This window comes from Triticum aestivum, chromosome 7B (assembly GCF_018294505.1).
Source record: "Triticum aestivum cultivar Chinese Spring chromosome 7B, IWGSC CS RefSeq v2.1, whole genome shotgun sequence".
In the NCBI taxonomy this organism is placed as follows: Eukaryota; Viridiplantae; Streptophyta; class Magnoliopsida; order Poales; family Poaceae; genus Triticum; species Triticum aestivum.
Genome location: NC_057813.1, coordinates 745,364,726 through 745,379,188, shown reverse-complemented (window position 1 = coordinate 745,379,188; position 14,463 = coordinate 745,364,726). Strand labels below are relative to the sequence as shown.

The 14,463-nt window shown below is 48.4% G+C and overlaps 1 protein-coding gene across 1 annotated transcript; it reads right to left on the bottom strand.

The window, feature by feature from the left end:
- Positions 1 to 2,386: 2,386 nt before the first annotated feature.
- On the bottom strand, positions 2,387 to 5,681 carry LOC123159960 (protein LHY; the record flags this gene model as incomplete). The annotated part of the gene is given in 6 exon segments (XM_044577770.1): positions 2,387 to 3,510; positions 3,607 to 3,954; positions 4,136 to 4,197; positions 4,288 to 4,399; positions 4,513 to 4,617; positions 5,450 to 5,681. Coding segments are annotated over 6 exon segments (1,452 nt in total). The 3' UTR covers positions 2,387 to 2,709.
- Positions 5,682 to 14,463: the final 8,782 nt, after the last annotated feature.

Here is a 14,463-nt window from a genome sequence, read left to right as displayed (position 1 = left end):
CATGCTCCATCTGTGGAAACTTGGCAACCTGATCTTGTAATGTGCGGTTTCCCTATGTCTTCTCTCATGTGTAGTTTTGGCAATTGGGTCCTGCTGTGTGTGTGCGTTTGGTTCCTGCTGTGTTGACCATGTGATGTGTTTGGTTCTGCTCCCCATGTGAGGGTTTTCTTTGTTCCTGAAGATAACATATTGGAAAGCTACTCGGTTTGCAGGGCTGTTATCATGGTAGACTGCCATCTACCATAGCCCCACTACAGAAACCGGTGCGCCTATTCGTTGACCGCAACTCTGGCTACGGAATCTTATAAGCTACTACTGTATTTGGAAAGGCAAAGTGTTTATGCTTCAGTGACCAACTGAACTGAACCGGCTGTAGTTGTGTCGAAATTGTCAGGTTCAAATCTCTGAATTTCAGGAGCACCTTTGTTCACAGCTTCGGTTTTTTCATATATATGTATACCAGCTGAACTGCTTGGTATTGGTATGTATATGGATGCTACACGGTTCCAGCAGAACCAGGATCAGGCGGAGCGTCCTCTCCGACTCGTATGGCTACATCTGGAAACAAATTTATAATACATCGAGGCACAAAACAGGAGAGACACAGCCTTCCCCTCTCCTTCCTGCGAGGTTCGGTTCAAAACAGAGTCTTCAGACTCGCAACGAATGGAAGAAGCAAGTGGTACTCGTTGCTGAATTTTCCTTTTTGACTGATAATCAGTTCCAGAATTAATCTGAATTTAAAATTGAGCTGAACATTGCTTAAGCTAATGTAAAAAAAGAGCGAGATTTTGAGCGTTGATAAACACATGGATTGATCTGAAAATGCACACTTTAAACTGAACATTGTTTATCCTAGTTTCAGACTTTCAGTAGCATTTCGCTTCCTGATTTAATTAGTAGTATATCCTCTTTGTTCCCCCAAAGGAACATTTGTGTGATGGTGAATCTTTTGACAAGCCGAGCAATGCAGAGGTTCAATTGGAGGACAGTGAAACAATTGCAGAACTGAAGAAAAGTTGGTTCGTTTACCATAACCTGAGCAGTGGTCACCACAATTTCAGCAGTAAAATTTGGGGTGTGAGCTGGCCACTAACTATGGTTGCCAGTTTGCCACAATTATGTACGTATATACCAATGTCAAACAGTTAGGCTAGCGTGCTATGAACAAACCGAAACTGTCGACAAAGGTGCAGCTGAAATTCAGAGATTTGAACCTGACACCTCGAGGCAACTACAGCCGGTTCAGTTCAATTGGTTTGTTGAAGCATAGGAATCTTGCGTTTTCCAAATATCTTAAGAGGATTCAATGAAATGGCTCAAATGATTTGGATACAAAAAAAAAACTTGCACAAGGGAAACAAGTCCAAGAATGGAACAAGAAAATAGATTTCAGGGCAGGCACATACTCACCCGCTTCCCTACGCCTTTCCCCCTCCTTTGCCATCTCCTCGCAACTCTTAAACATCTCGCCTTGAAGACCTCCTCCCGAGTTTGCATCATCACAAAAAGTTTGGACCCGGACAAGGCTTGATGCCTATGTCAGAACCATCACTATATCTCAACCAAACTTGAGTTGCACTCCAGGAAAGGTTGAGCCATCAGAGTGGTGGCATCACACCTGCTGCAAATTTTATACCCGTTTCTTCACCACACCAGATACTATAGTTGAACACCTCATGCACATGGATTGCCCATTTATGTTCAAACCACAAGATTGCAGGGGTCGATGGACCTTGTTTGGGAAAGGATTGCAGACACGGTCTAAAACTGTGGCAAAATTCTATTCATCTAATGGAGATATTATAAGGTCAAGCGCCATATCATGAACCTGACAATGTTGTTAAAATCATCATAGTGAACATTAACATCAACAAGCTGGATCAAGCTTCTATTGACAAGTTCATTAAAACACCACTCTGCTTCTTGATACAAATTTACCCGTTTTGTCGCAATGAACCCTTCAGCTATCCATTTCAATTTCGGTTCTTCACATGAGCTATTTGCATCCTCTGGATATATACACAAGTAAAATAGACAAGCCTTTATGTCCCCTACAATTCCCAGCACCTAAGTAGCCTCTGCTTCTTGCATGACAGAATTGAATGGTCAGACATCAGCAAACATTGGAATGTTCAGCAACTGCAACGTTCAGAAAGAGATTCATAATTTCCCACTTAATAGAATTGAATTTAGCAGCCATGGCTTGAAATATTCGAAGGCATGCAATTGCTACCAATGAGGAACAATGTTTCCTGCCATGTCCCACTCTGAAACAACACGGCCAAGCTCTGCCTGCATGCTCAGAACAAAAGGCACCAGCATCTTCAGACTCTTACCAACACAACACCCAGCAACAACCAAACATGCCAGCCTCATTCATTCATTCAGAGAAATCGATTTCCATTAGGAATCAACAAGAGTGACACAAAAATTCTTTGCTTTTACATCAACAACATGAGAGAGAGAGAATTGGCATCCCTACAAAACCTCCTGCTTTTATCCTACAAGCACTTACAGCAACCACCTGTGCCCTGCTCATTACAAGGCGCAAGCAGGAAACAACGCGCATTTCCCGGGCCAGACCGCCGCCAACCTCTATGTGCAAGTAAAACCTAAGAATAGCACCGGAGCAAAGGAATATGTGGAACAGGCTCCTCCTAGGGTTCATAGTTAAATTAGAAACGGGGAAGAAGATCCCCGCTTTCGTCATTCGACTCTACATCTTTTGTACGGCGCGAACCCCCTCACCGGCTCATCTCCGCTGCTGATGATCGGCTTCACTCTCACGAAGGCCGAGTTCATGCTTGGTTTAAGCTGAAAATTAGAAACCGACGGAGGGGCCTGCGCTGTTCCAAGCGACTCAAGCACTTTCCACTGCTTGCTGGCTGTTGCCTGAGTATTGTCATTGAAGTCCGAGCTTGATTCAACTGGAGGGCTCTTCGCAGCTTCGCTCTCATCAGTAGCTTTTCCGTTGTGTGCCACTGCACTCGGTCCACTTGGATGGACCATAGGAAACCCATAGTATGGCCACCACATGTGCAAACGGGCAATTCTGGCTTCCGCTGATTCCCCGAAATGGAGCGGGAATGAATTGTATGGAAGAACCCACCCACTTGTCGGCGCAGCGTATGCTTGAATCTCTACAGCCAATGGGGCTTGTGATGTTGCCTTGTTAGAGAACTCTGAGATTTGCTCTCCATTTGTATACGTCGGAACCTCTACAGCCAATGGGGCTGGTGATGTTGCCTTGTTAGAGGATTGTGAGATTTGCTCTCCCTTTGTATGTGTTGGAATCTCTACAGCCAGTGGGGCTTGTGATGTTCCTTTGTTAGAGGATTGTGAGGTTTGCTCTCCATTTTCATGCCCTGAGCCTGTATCCGGGGAGCATCTTTTCCTCGGGTCTGGGATGACGACCGTCTTCCCGAACAGCTTCACGCTTGTTACCTGTACCTCATCAGAAGAATCCTCTTCAGAGGTACCCGTATCTTTGTTTTCCTGATCAGCTTCCTGCAAAAGAAACAAGAGCACTCCAATAAGTTCAAGTGGTCATTCAATAAGGCTGTTCAGCAGTGCACCTAACTGGGCTGAATGATGGTTGTTTACCTTGTGGGGTTGATCTATCCCTGTTTGTTGACCTTCCCCTCCGTTCACCATTGGAAGAACACTGTTCTCCTCATCTGACGACTCTGGGGAGGTACTGCGAGATGACGGGTTTGACATCGATGATCCAAAAGCATCCGACTGCATCGCAGATAGCACCGACACAGGAGAACCATTCTCTTGGTCAGAACCAGAAGAAGATGACATAGGAGCAAGCTTGGATTGCCCATTTGCTAGGTTTGCTCCATTGCAGGAGTTCGCACGCTTGCGAGGATATGGATGTACTGGTTTCCTCTTTGGCCTGGGGGGAGGGATCTCGATCTCAATTTTAGCACCAGGTTCACGCACCACCTGCACGATAAGCAACCCCGCATGAGAAAACACGGTCGACATTCAAATGGTTCAAATTAGCTGCCACCAATTCTGCTTCTACAAGTACATCATGTATAATACAAACATATAACATAAACCGCTGTCTACAGAGTGGCATACAGGCCAAATGTATCATAACTACAGGAAGGGCCATAGTCACCTTTGAGAAAAACTTCTGGGCATGGCTTCGGATTTGGACAGCGGTCTTTGTGCCAATGTGTTCTAAAGAACAGTTCCGATGAATCAGAATCACCATTTCAACTACTTTAAATTCTGATAATAGATGCGTTATACATATAAGGCTGCACACACCTTGTATCTGACGCCAGGACCGGCCATACAGCTTCAGCGCCTCCAGGAACTTCTCATGCTCTTCCTCCGTCCACTTCTCCCTCTGCTTCGTGATCGTGTATGGCTTCCTAGGCTAATCAAAGCAAGAAAAATGTCATTAGGCATCATGGCGATGATATATGATATGCCGATGGGACAAACTTGCATTTGCTCTTAGATCTCAAAACTTGAGTAAGAAATGGGTACCTTGACAGGATGCTCACCCATTCCCTCCTCATTGGGCTGCATTGCGACATCCACCGATAGCCCTTGGCTGATACGCAACCTAGAGGAATCCAAGGCATCCCTTTCCTGGAGGCAAGAACAGAAGAAACAATATCAGTACTACAGCCAGCCCAAAACACATTGCTGACCATGGCTGCAAACAGTTCCACAGACCAGCAGTAATTATTCAGCAAGTCAAAATAATGGCAAATCTCACCACAGGGGGTAACTGAACATTGCAGCATAATTTGAGCAAAAGTTACTTATGCTTCTGATTAAACAGGATCAGCATTCAGAATTGCTACTGGAGTACTGGTAAAAATCTACTACAGTATCAACCACTGCTGCTAGTAACAAAAGTGAGCTATGCTGATTGGTCCTCAACCAACCATTCATGAATTAAATGAACACTGTAACTACTAGCAGTAATTTTACAGTCAACACTGTAAAAGTGCAGCGCTAAACAGAATTTTACCTAGGATGGAAAGCGCCATCCATTGTTTCTGGATTTGTTTCTGTGGCTTCCTGGCATGCTTGGTAGGTGGCTCTACCTAAAATATGAAATACGGAAGTAGTGTCCTCCCCATCTCTAGTTCTCGAAGCCTCTAAAGATGTTCCGGTGGTGTGGTCTGTGCCCTCCCAAAACAGAAGTATCTAGAAACAGGCCATTTAGAGAAATGGATAAAAATCCCTCCCAAAAAAGTTGAAAGACGAGGTGCTACTGGTAATAATTGCAGAAATAAATAAATAAATAAAAACTCCATTTGGCAAATTATCTATCGGAGAAGCCGTGAAGAACAGAAATCTGCGAGGTAAATCCCTCCAAAAAAACAAATGTTTTTACTGCGCAAGTGAAGATTCGCAGCAGGCGAGAACGGCCAGCGAATGCGCGGACCGAGCAGAAAAAATGGATCTTTACCTCGGCGAGCGCCATGGACGCCATGAGCCGTTCCCCGGAGTTCCGAATCTCGGCCTCCCCGTCACCGAGATCGAACGAAGCACGCGGCAGGCACCACCGCCGGCAGACGGCGAAGGCGGGGACGGAAGCAGCGGCTCACGACGGGATCGGCCAGGAAGCTGCCAAAAAAACACCCTCCTCGGCGACGACCGGAGCCGGCCGGCGAAGCACCGCGACCCAAAGAAACCGACCCAGAGAAAAAGAGGCGAAACGAGCGGGGGTGCTCCGGCGAGCGGCGCGGCTAAAAGGGGCCTGGCCGCCGGGGCGCGCACGTGCTGCCGAGGGAGGCGGAGGGAGCGCGGAGGAGGAGGAGGAGGAGGAAGGTGGGGTGGAGGAGCGGCGGAAATATATTTTCCGGAGGAGGGGCGGGGAGGCCGGCCACGTCACGCGCGGGGCCCGCCTGTCGGAGCCCCGAAATTTCCAGAAGCGCCGGCCAGCTCGTGGCTGTGGACGCCCCGGCCTCCCCGGGCCCGCCCGCAGCGACCCACGCGCCCTTTCCTTTTCCGGCTCTCCCATTCGCTGCTTTCCTCCCATTGGGCGCGCTTTTCTCCCTTATCTGCTCTCCCCGGCCTACGTGTCCAAGTGTATATACAAGTGTATTTTCTTACTAGCTCCAAAAAAAAGTGTATTTTAATACCAGTAACTTTCTTTGGCCATAAACTTCAAATGATTATGCGATACGGTTTGAGTGCGGTTTTTTCTGTCTGATCATCCTGACGTGATTTATACGACGGTTTGGAATACGGTACCGAAGTTTCTCATGGTTTTATTGTCTCGTACATGATTTGTTTGATGGGACATTATTGTTGCATTACATGCTGTTACCGTGGTACGCGGAATGATCCACGTGACAACGCATGGGGGTCTCGGCGTTTTTGCGCAAGTGGAGAAGACGGAGGGGGGCGAGGCGAAGGAGAACCATGGATATCTAGAGCCATTCGAACATGAGAGGCCAGGAGCAAACCTCTGGAGATATTTCTAGGATAAATTGTAGCAACGTTGGTGAATTTTAGATGAGGCCAATTATGTCATCATGGCATGAGTGGGCTTTCCCTTTCTCGGCTTGTCTAACATTGGCTCCTCTCGTCTTGGCCACATAGTTTTTGACACGTATTTCTCTGAATATAATTGTTGAGGAGATATGAGTGGTGATGTTACATTTCTAGCCCTCACAGTGTGTGGCTAGTAAAAGAATCTCTTCTCATTTTAACTTGATAATTTCATGATCTTATTCGAGAGACTTCGTACGTCTTGGATAGGAACCGTGCGCTCCAGACAAAAGGAATCATTTTTGCGAACAATTAGTAATGTGCTTGTCATGTTTCCTCTAGTTCCAAAATAACCCATACATATCATGAGTTTTTTTTTTGGAAAAGAAAGGGAAGCATCTGAATCGGCCAGTTGGATAAATCGTGCCGACGAGTGTAAATTTATTACGTCGTCGAATTGGCATGTCGGATAAATCGTGCCGACGAGTGTAAATTTTGGAATAAGCGCAACTCTAAAAACATGGCGTGCAAGTGGCCTTCCCATATCTCGGCTTGTCTGAATCTAGGTTTCTCTCCTTTTCTCTATCACATATATTCAGACATTTTAGTGTCCATTTTATATATGTGTTATGATGTCACATATTTTTGGTCGCGTGGTGACGAGAAGGTTCGACACGGTTTTTGTCGCCTCCTTGTGTTTGGGAGACTCCGTGAGTTTGAATGGACACTCGGCACCCTACACCCACGAAAAAGAAGCACAAATCAACTCAATTGAAAAGCAGGCACGACTATTCCTTGCATTGACCATATATCACGCGGAACAATTGCGCATCAAACTATTAAGTGGGTTTCCCGGAAAGGGGAGAAAACCCCCCGCAACAATTGCAGCCACAAAATTGTTGCTAGTGCGGTGAAATGAAGATGAAATCACTGCCCCTTTGCTGCTGTTGTTGAGGGGAAACACGAGCTCTGCTTGATGCAACGGTAGGTTATACTACTAATCTTTTTTTTCCTAATCTTGACACACCAAGCTGCTGCCTGTACTAAACGGCCAGCTGACATGATAAGGTTATTTCTGAATGGGGGTGCAGGTGGGGATACCATCCATCCATCTTTGTTGGTGCGGCGTGACCCAACCGTGAAGCAAAGGGCAAGCACGCTCCCAGCCACAAGATCTGTTTTGCTCCGTGCGCTTTTGCGCCGGCCACGTCACGCCCCCATCCGGCCGAACCTTTGGCGGACAGCTAATATCTGCTGGTGAGGCCGGGCCCACCGCGCTTTTTCTCTCCGGTCAGCTGCCGGGGAAATCCCTGGCCACATGTTTCTGGGACCCACGTGTCAGGGTCCTTATTAGTACACTAGTAATCACTAATTAAAGAAGTGGGATTAAGGAGTGGTGGAGGACTGATTGGGCCATGATGTTGGCTTTGCTACTTTTTGCTAAGGAAATAAGTTACTTTGTGCCTTTAGAAATCGCATCTTAAATCGGAAATGTGGGGCGAATTTGTTTCCGCTAGTTAAATTTTTTGCCTTTTTTAGCATAAAATATTTACTTTTAGTAGTGCTACTAAACAAATACGGGCAGATGGAAAATAAATTTCTTTTTTGCGAAAAGATGGAAAATAAATATCGCGTGTTGACACGGGAGATTCCTCGGGTTCTTGGATGCACTGTCATGCTCTTAAGTTTGAGGTATTATGAGCTAAGAGCAGGTGATCAGTCTGTACTATGAAAAATAAGTGAACAAGAAACGATGAATTTTTGGAGAGAAATGTACTCCCACCATACAGAATCACTTGTCGCGGAAATGGATAAACAGAAAATGCTGGTTTGGGATCAAAAACTGCACTACAAAAAGAAATCTAGATGCCGATCAATCAGTGGAGAATTGAAAGGTATCAACCGAGGGTGTGATTGATAATCAATCATATCCCTCCCATGAGGGTCTCTCGTTTGTTAATGTTTGCGTGACTAGGAACGGATAAGATGAACTAGTTCAGGAGGCCCCGGGCAATAGGATTCCAAAGAACGATGTCATAATATTTGACCATTAATGGCGCATTAGTGGTGCGCCATTAGTATATCGTACTAATGGCGCACCTCAGATGCGCCATTAGTATATACAACAGTGCGCCATTAGTATGCCTCCCAGGGGCCATGTATACCCAGGTGCTTTGGCATACTAATGGCGCACTACAACAAGATGCGCCATTAGTAACTTCGGCATACTAATGGCGCACTGTTTAATGATGCGCCATTAGTATCCTTTGGCATACTAATGGCGCACTGTCATGTGATGCGCCATTAGTATAAATATTAGGGTTTTTTTATTTTTTTATTTTCTGTTTTTTGCACAGGTTACAAAATGTATAATTGGACAAAATATAGACAGCACACATCAACAACAGATTCGTCGAATACAATAGAAGATTAGTCTCTGAATACAATTCATCATATTAGTCTCCGAATACAATTCATCATATTAGTCTCCGAATACAATTCATCATATTAGTCTCCGAATTGAAAAGACCGAACAAAGATAGAACATTATATTACAAGTCTCGAGACCGCGAGTAGCGAGTTTGTCTTCACATTACAAGTCGATATCGATCATCTAAACTACCATCACATAGAAGAGACCTGCGGTCATCACGATGAGCATCATCACGATGAAACTCGTCTTCATCCGGTTCCTCCAACGCTCCCTTCCCTCTCCCGCTAGATAGCGGGCATATCTAGATTCGGCCTCGGCCCTAGTGGTGTATGTCGTGGATCTAAGTCTGACAGTAGAGTGGGGGGTAGGTATGGAGAGGCAAGGTTCTAGCTATGGAGAGGTTGTAAACACAAGAGATGTACGAGTTCAGGCCCTTCTCGGAGGAAGTAAAAGCCCTACGTCTCGGAGCCCGGAGGCGGTCGAGTGGATTATGTGTATATGGATTGCAGGGTGCCGAACCCCTCTGCCTGTGGAGGGGGGTGGCTTATATAGAGTGCGCCAGGACCCCAGCCAGCCCACATAATGGAGGGTTTAAGGTACATTAAGTCCGGGGCGTTACTGGTAACGCCCCACATAAAGTGTCTTTACTATCATAAAGTCTACTTAATTACAGACCGTTGCAGTGCAGAGTGCCTCTTGTCCTTCTGGTGGTCGAATGAGTCTTCGTGGTCGAGTCCTTCAAGTCAGTCGAGTGAGTCCCTCGTAGGTCGACTGGAAGGTGATTTCTTCTAAGGGTGTCCTTGGGCAGGGTACTTAGATCAGGTCTGTGACCCTACCCTAGGTACATGACTCCATCATTAGCCCCCGAATGGATTGAGGCTTGAGTGATGAAGGAGTTGATGTTGTTTCCGATTAGCCTTCGCATACTGGTCGTGCGTTGTTTTGAACTAAAAAATATCTTTGTTGAAAGTGAGCAACTTTTCTTCAGTCGACTCGATCCATTCTTTTCCTTCGTCGAGTGATCTTTTGGACTTCGCCGATTTCCGAGCGACGGATCGCAGGAAATCCCGCGTTTGGCAGACCGATCTGCCGTTCGCGGATTCCGCGGGATGCGAAATTTGGGGAAGCGCGCGAAGCGGGGCGGACCGCGGTGTTCGGACGGGACAGGGCATAGACGCCTCGATCCCCGCGCCGCTTTTTTCGCCACGTATCGCGTCCGCGTAACTGTTCAGGATATGATTAGATCGACCGGGCCCACCTGTCATCCACTCGGAAGGGATCTTATAAATGCGCCCGGCGAGGGTTTTTTGAACAGTGCCTCAGCATTCTCTCTCTGCTCCCTTCGTCTCCGCCCAACGCGCTCGCTCTCGCCTCCGCACAACTTCCCTTCGCACGTCCCGCCGGCAGCCATGGTTAAGGAGAAGACGGCGGCGTTGGAACGCGCAAAGAAGGCATCGGCGACGGAGAAGGCGAAGGGGAGATCCACCAGTCGTGGCGGGTCTTCGTCTAGATCTCGCCTGCCGAAAGGCTGGGTCCAGGGAGATTGGATCCAGTCGACCATCACGGAGAAGGATCTCCTCGACATGGCCAACGAGGGCCTGATCCCTCATGGAGCTGCGAGGCTTCCGGGGAAAGAGTGGCAGCCCCAGCCGGAAGAGGGTGAGTGCGTGCTTCTGGCTACCCATGTCGACCGCGGATTTTCTTTGTCGCCGAGCCTTTTCTTCCGTTGTTTCTTGAACTTCTTTGGAGCGCAACTCCACCACTTCACCCCGAATTCTATCGCCTATCTTGCCGCGTTTGTGTCCATGTGTGAGAGTTTCCTGGGTTGTCGACCGCATTGGGGTTTGTTCAAGCACATATTCACGTGTCGCTCTCAGACCGTGAAGAAGGCGAGCCCAGGCGACGAAAAAACCCGAGTTGTCCAAATGTGTGGGGGTCTGGGGATCCAGGTGAGGAACAAGAGCACCTTCCCAGCCATGACATTTCCCGAGTCAGTCAGAGGCTGGCAGTCGACCTGGTTCTACTGCCAGGATCAGTCGACGCCGGGGCAGTCGAGTGGACTCCCTCAGTTCACCATGGGCCGAGTGAACAAGCCCTCCTCTCTGAAGGTGATTCCGGAGGAGAAAGCTGACGTGAAGATGCTGATGGAGCGTGTAGTTCAGTTGGTTCGGGAGGGAGTGACGGGTATGGATCTCCTGGAGGTTTTCCTTAGGCGTCGTATCCAGCCTCTTCAGTTCCGGAGCCATTGCATGTGGTTGTACTGCGGGACATGAGGATGTGACTCGGGTCAATCCAGAAACAGTCGACGATGCCACTCTGGAAAGGTGGATGGCCGCTGTTACTGGGAACAAGGATAACCCTCGCGGAGCCAGAAGGATTCCTCCACTCGACTGCCACAGTGATCCAAACAAGGTATGTCTGCTCCACTTCCCATTGTATTCTCGTCACATTTATTTCTGTTTTCTCTGCCGATCGGTCGATTGATCTTTGTCTTGATGTCTATCAGGCCCTCACTGAGCTGTACTCGATGCCCAACGGAGCACAGGCTCCGACTGAGGAGGGAGAAGCGAGCGGGGGCGAGAGCCAGGAGGAGGAGTGGGACTCGGACGCCGCTGAGGATGATGATGATGATGATGACGATGATGATGATGATGAGGAGGACGAGGAAGAGGGGGAGGAGGAGGTTGCACCACCTCGCTCGGAAAGGCGGTCGAAGCCGGTCCATGACCCTGCGACTGAACGTGGCAAGGGGGTTGCGACTGTCACACAGTCGACCAAGCGCCCTCGGACCACCTCTCTGGCACCGACTGAAAAGGCGTCGAAGCAGCCCAGGGCGGCCCCGTCAAAGCCGACCAAGCTCCTGCCGAAGATGAAGGTGTCCATCCCCACCATATCAGGGTAAACATGCTGCTTAAGTCTTCTTGTTTTGTATGAACTTTATCTCTGGTTGGCGCTAGAGTTAGTCGACTGATTCCTTGGAGTTGCAGTGCTGCTACTTCTGAGACCTCAGCCCGGGCTGACGACCATGAGATGGAGGACGCAGCAACCTCAAAACCTGGTACTATACCCTTAACACCGTTTCTAGTCGACTGACTCATGATCTCTGACTCTGATTCTTTTCTGTAGCTCCATCCAATGTTGTTATCACTCTCCCTGATGATGATGAAGATGAGGAACCGCTGAAGCACAGAAGGAGTAGGAAAGCGTCTGCCGGCAGGGTGCTCCAGGATGTGACGGTGCCTGAGACCCTGGTCGCGGAGGAAGAGAACACCACTCGACACACTGTGTCCTTCGCAGATCCGCTGACGAGTGCTCTGCAGCCCTCCCTCTTCACGACGCACCACGTCCCAGAGGACCAAGCTGGCGCCGCAAAGGAGGCGATACGCCAGGCAAGGATCATGATGGAGCAGTTGAAGACCATCCGGGATGCGAGCCAGGCAGCTTACAACGCCAGTTCCGCCCTCCAAAGCAATGTTCAGGTCAGTCGACCACCACTTGTTCTATTAGGATATGCTATCAAAAACTTTTCTTTCCAGAATTTATAGTAATCACCCAGTGGGTGTGTCGATTTAAACTCCGTGTTGGCGGGGGCACGCTGAGTGCACCCGCTGGGTGTAGTCCCCAAGGCTAAGGTCGACTGCTAGCAGTCGGCCTTAGGCTTTATAAGTTCAGTCTTTCCGTCATTCGACTATGGCGAATTGATTTCGCAAACCGGTGGGGGCACGCTGAGTGCACCCACTGGGTGTAGTCCCCAAGGCTAAGGTCGACTGCTGGCAGTCGGCCTTAGGCTTTATAAGTTCAGTCTCTCCGTCATTCGACTACGGCGAATGGATTTCACAAACTGCTGGGGGCACGCTGAGTGCACCCACTGGGTGTAGTCCCCGAGACTGTGGTCGACTGCTTGCAGTCGATTACAGTCTTAAAGAATACATCTTGTTGTTTTTTTTGAGGTCGACTGGTCGATTCTGTCTTCAACAGGATTAGTGGGGGCACGCTGAGTGCACCCACTGGGTGTAGTCCCCGAGACTACGGTCGAATGCTTGTATTCGGCTGTAGTCTTAGAAACGCATGATTTTTCCTGTTCCACTCGGAAGTGAATTATCTTTAACATTTAGTCGATTGATTCTTCCCAGAGATCCTGTGACCTTGCGGCTCGCTACACTGAGCTGGAAAACAAGCACATTCAGCTCGAGCTGGATTTGAAGCTGGCTCAGGAGAATCTGACGAATGTAAAGGAGGAGACCAAAGGTATGTTTGGTGAGACCTCGACGACTGCTTTTCCCTTTATTTGTTTCAAAATCTGATCTTGCTGTAACTTGCAGGTAAGGTGAAGGAGGCCCAACAGAAAAAAGACCTTGAACTAGCTGAGAGGATCAAGCTTGCCGACGAGAAGTTAGCTTCAGTCACCAAGCTTGAACAAGAAAATACCAATCTGAAAGCTGCTCTTGAGAAGAAAAATGATCTGGAGGCCTTCCTGAATGGTCTTGCCAAGAAGCTGTTCCTTATGCTTGAAGGTAAACCTTTATGCTCAACAATCATTTTCAACTGTGATTTTTCCATTCGACCGTTGCCTTGACTCGGTGATCGCCCTTGCAGAATTTTGTCAAGACTTTGAAGAAGAGACTAGCCGGCTGGAACCAAACCTTGACCCCGTCAATTCTCCGGTGGACGACGAAGTTGCCATGAATGTTTTCCGACTGGAGTCTCGTGTCGCAGCTGTCGTGGACTATCTCGCAAGGCTGAAGGTCGCCACATCTCGCATCGACTCAACGCTCTGGCCCGGGGAGACACTCCAGCACGACCTCGAGTCACTGATGGCTCGCTTGAACACAGTCCCTGGTCGAGTGCAGGAGTGGAAAAAGTCCTCGGCTCGGTGCGATGCAGATGTTGCTCTGTGTCTGGCCCGAGTCCACTGCAAAGATGCGCGAGAAGACAAGCTGGCGGCCCTCCGGGTGGCCAACACCAAAAAACACGACTTCCGGTCGTTTATGGAAACTTTCATTGCTGTTGCCACTCGGATCGCAGATGGAATTGATCTTGATGAGTTTGTTGCACCTTCCAGCCCTCCACAGGAGGGGTAAAAAACTTCTTTTAAGCTCGACGCTTTAAATTTGCCTCGGTATGCCGAGTGGAGTTGTAACCGATAAACCTTAATAGGCTTAGCGCCTGAGCACTTTCGGTTCCTTTAGGTATCGTTCCGAACTTGAATTCGATGTTTGAATATGATTGCTTTTGGCTTGAAATGTCTTTTGTAGGTTCAAAGCAAGACGCTCACTGCAGTCGACTTATTCCATAATCCACTTAGGCGAGCGCTGGGCTGAAGCTAAGCCCCCGAGTGAGAGGTTTGCTCTTCACTCGGTAGGATTTTTACTTCTTAGGCGAGCACTGGGCTGTAGCTAAGCCCCCGAGTGAGAGGTTTGCTCTTCACTCGGTAGGATTTTTACTTCTTAGGCGAGCACTGGGCTGCAGCTAAGCCCCCGAGTGAGAGGTTTGCTCTTCACTCGGTAGGATTTTTATGTCTTAGGCGAGCACTGGGCTGCAGCTAAGCCCCC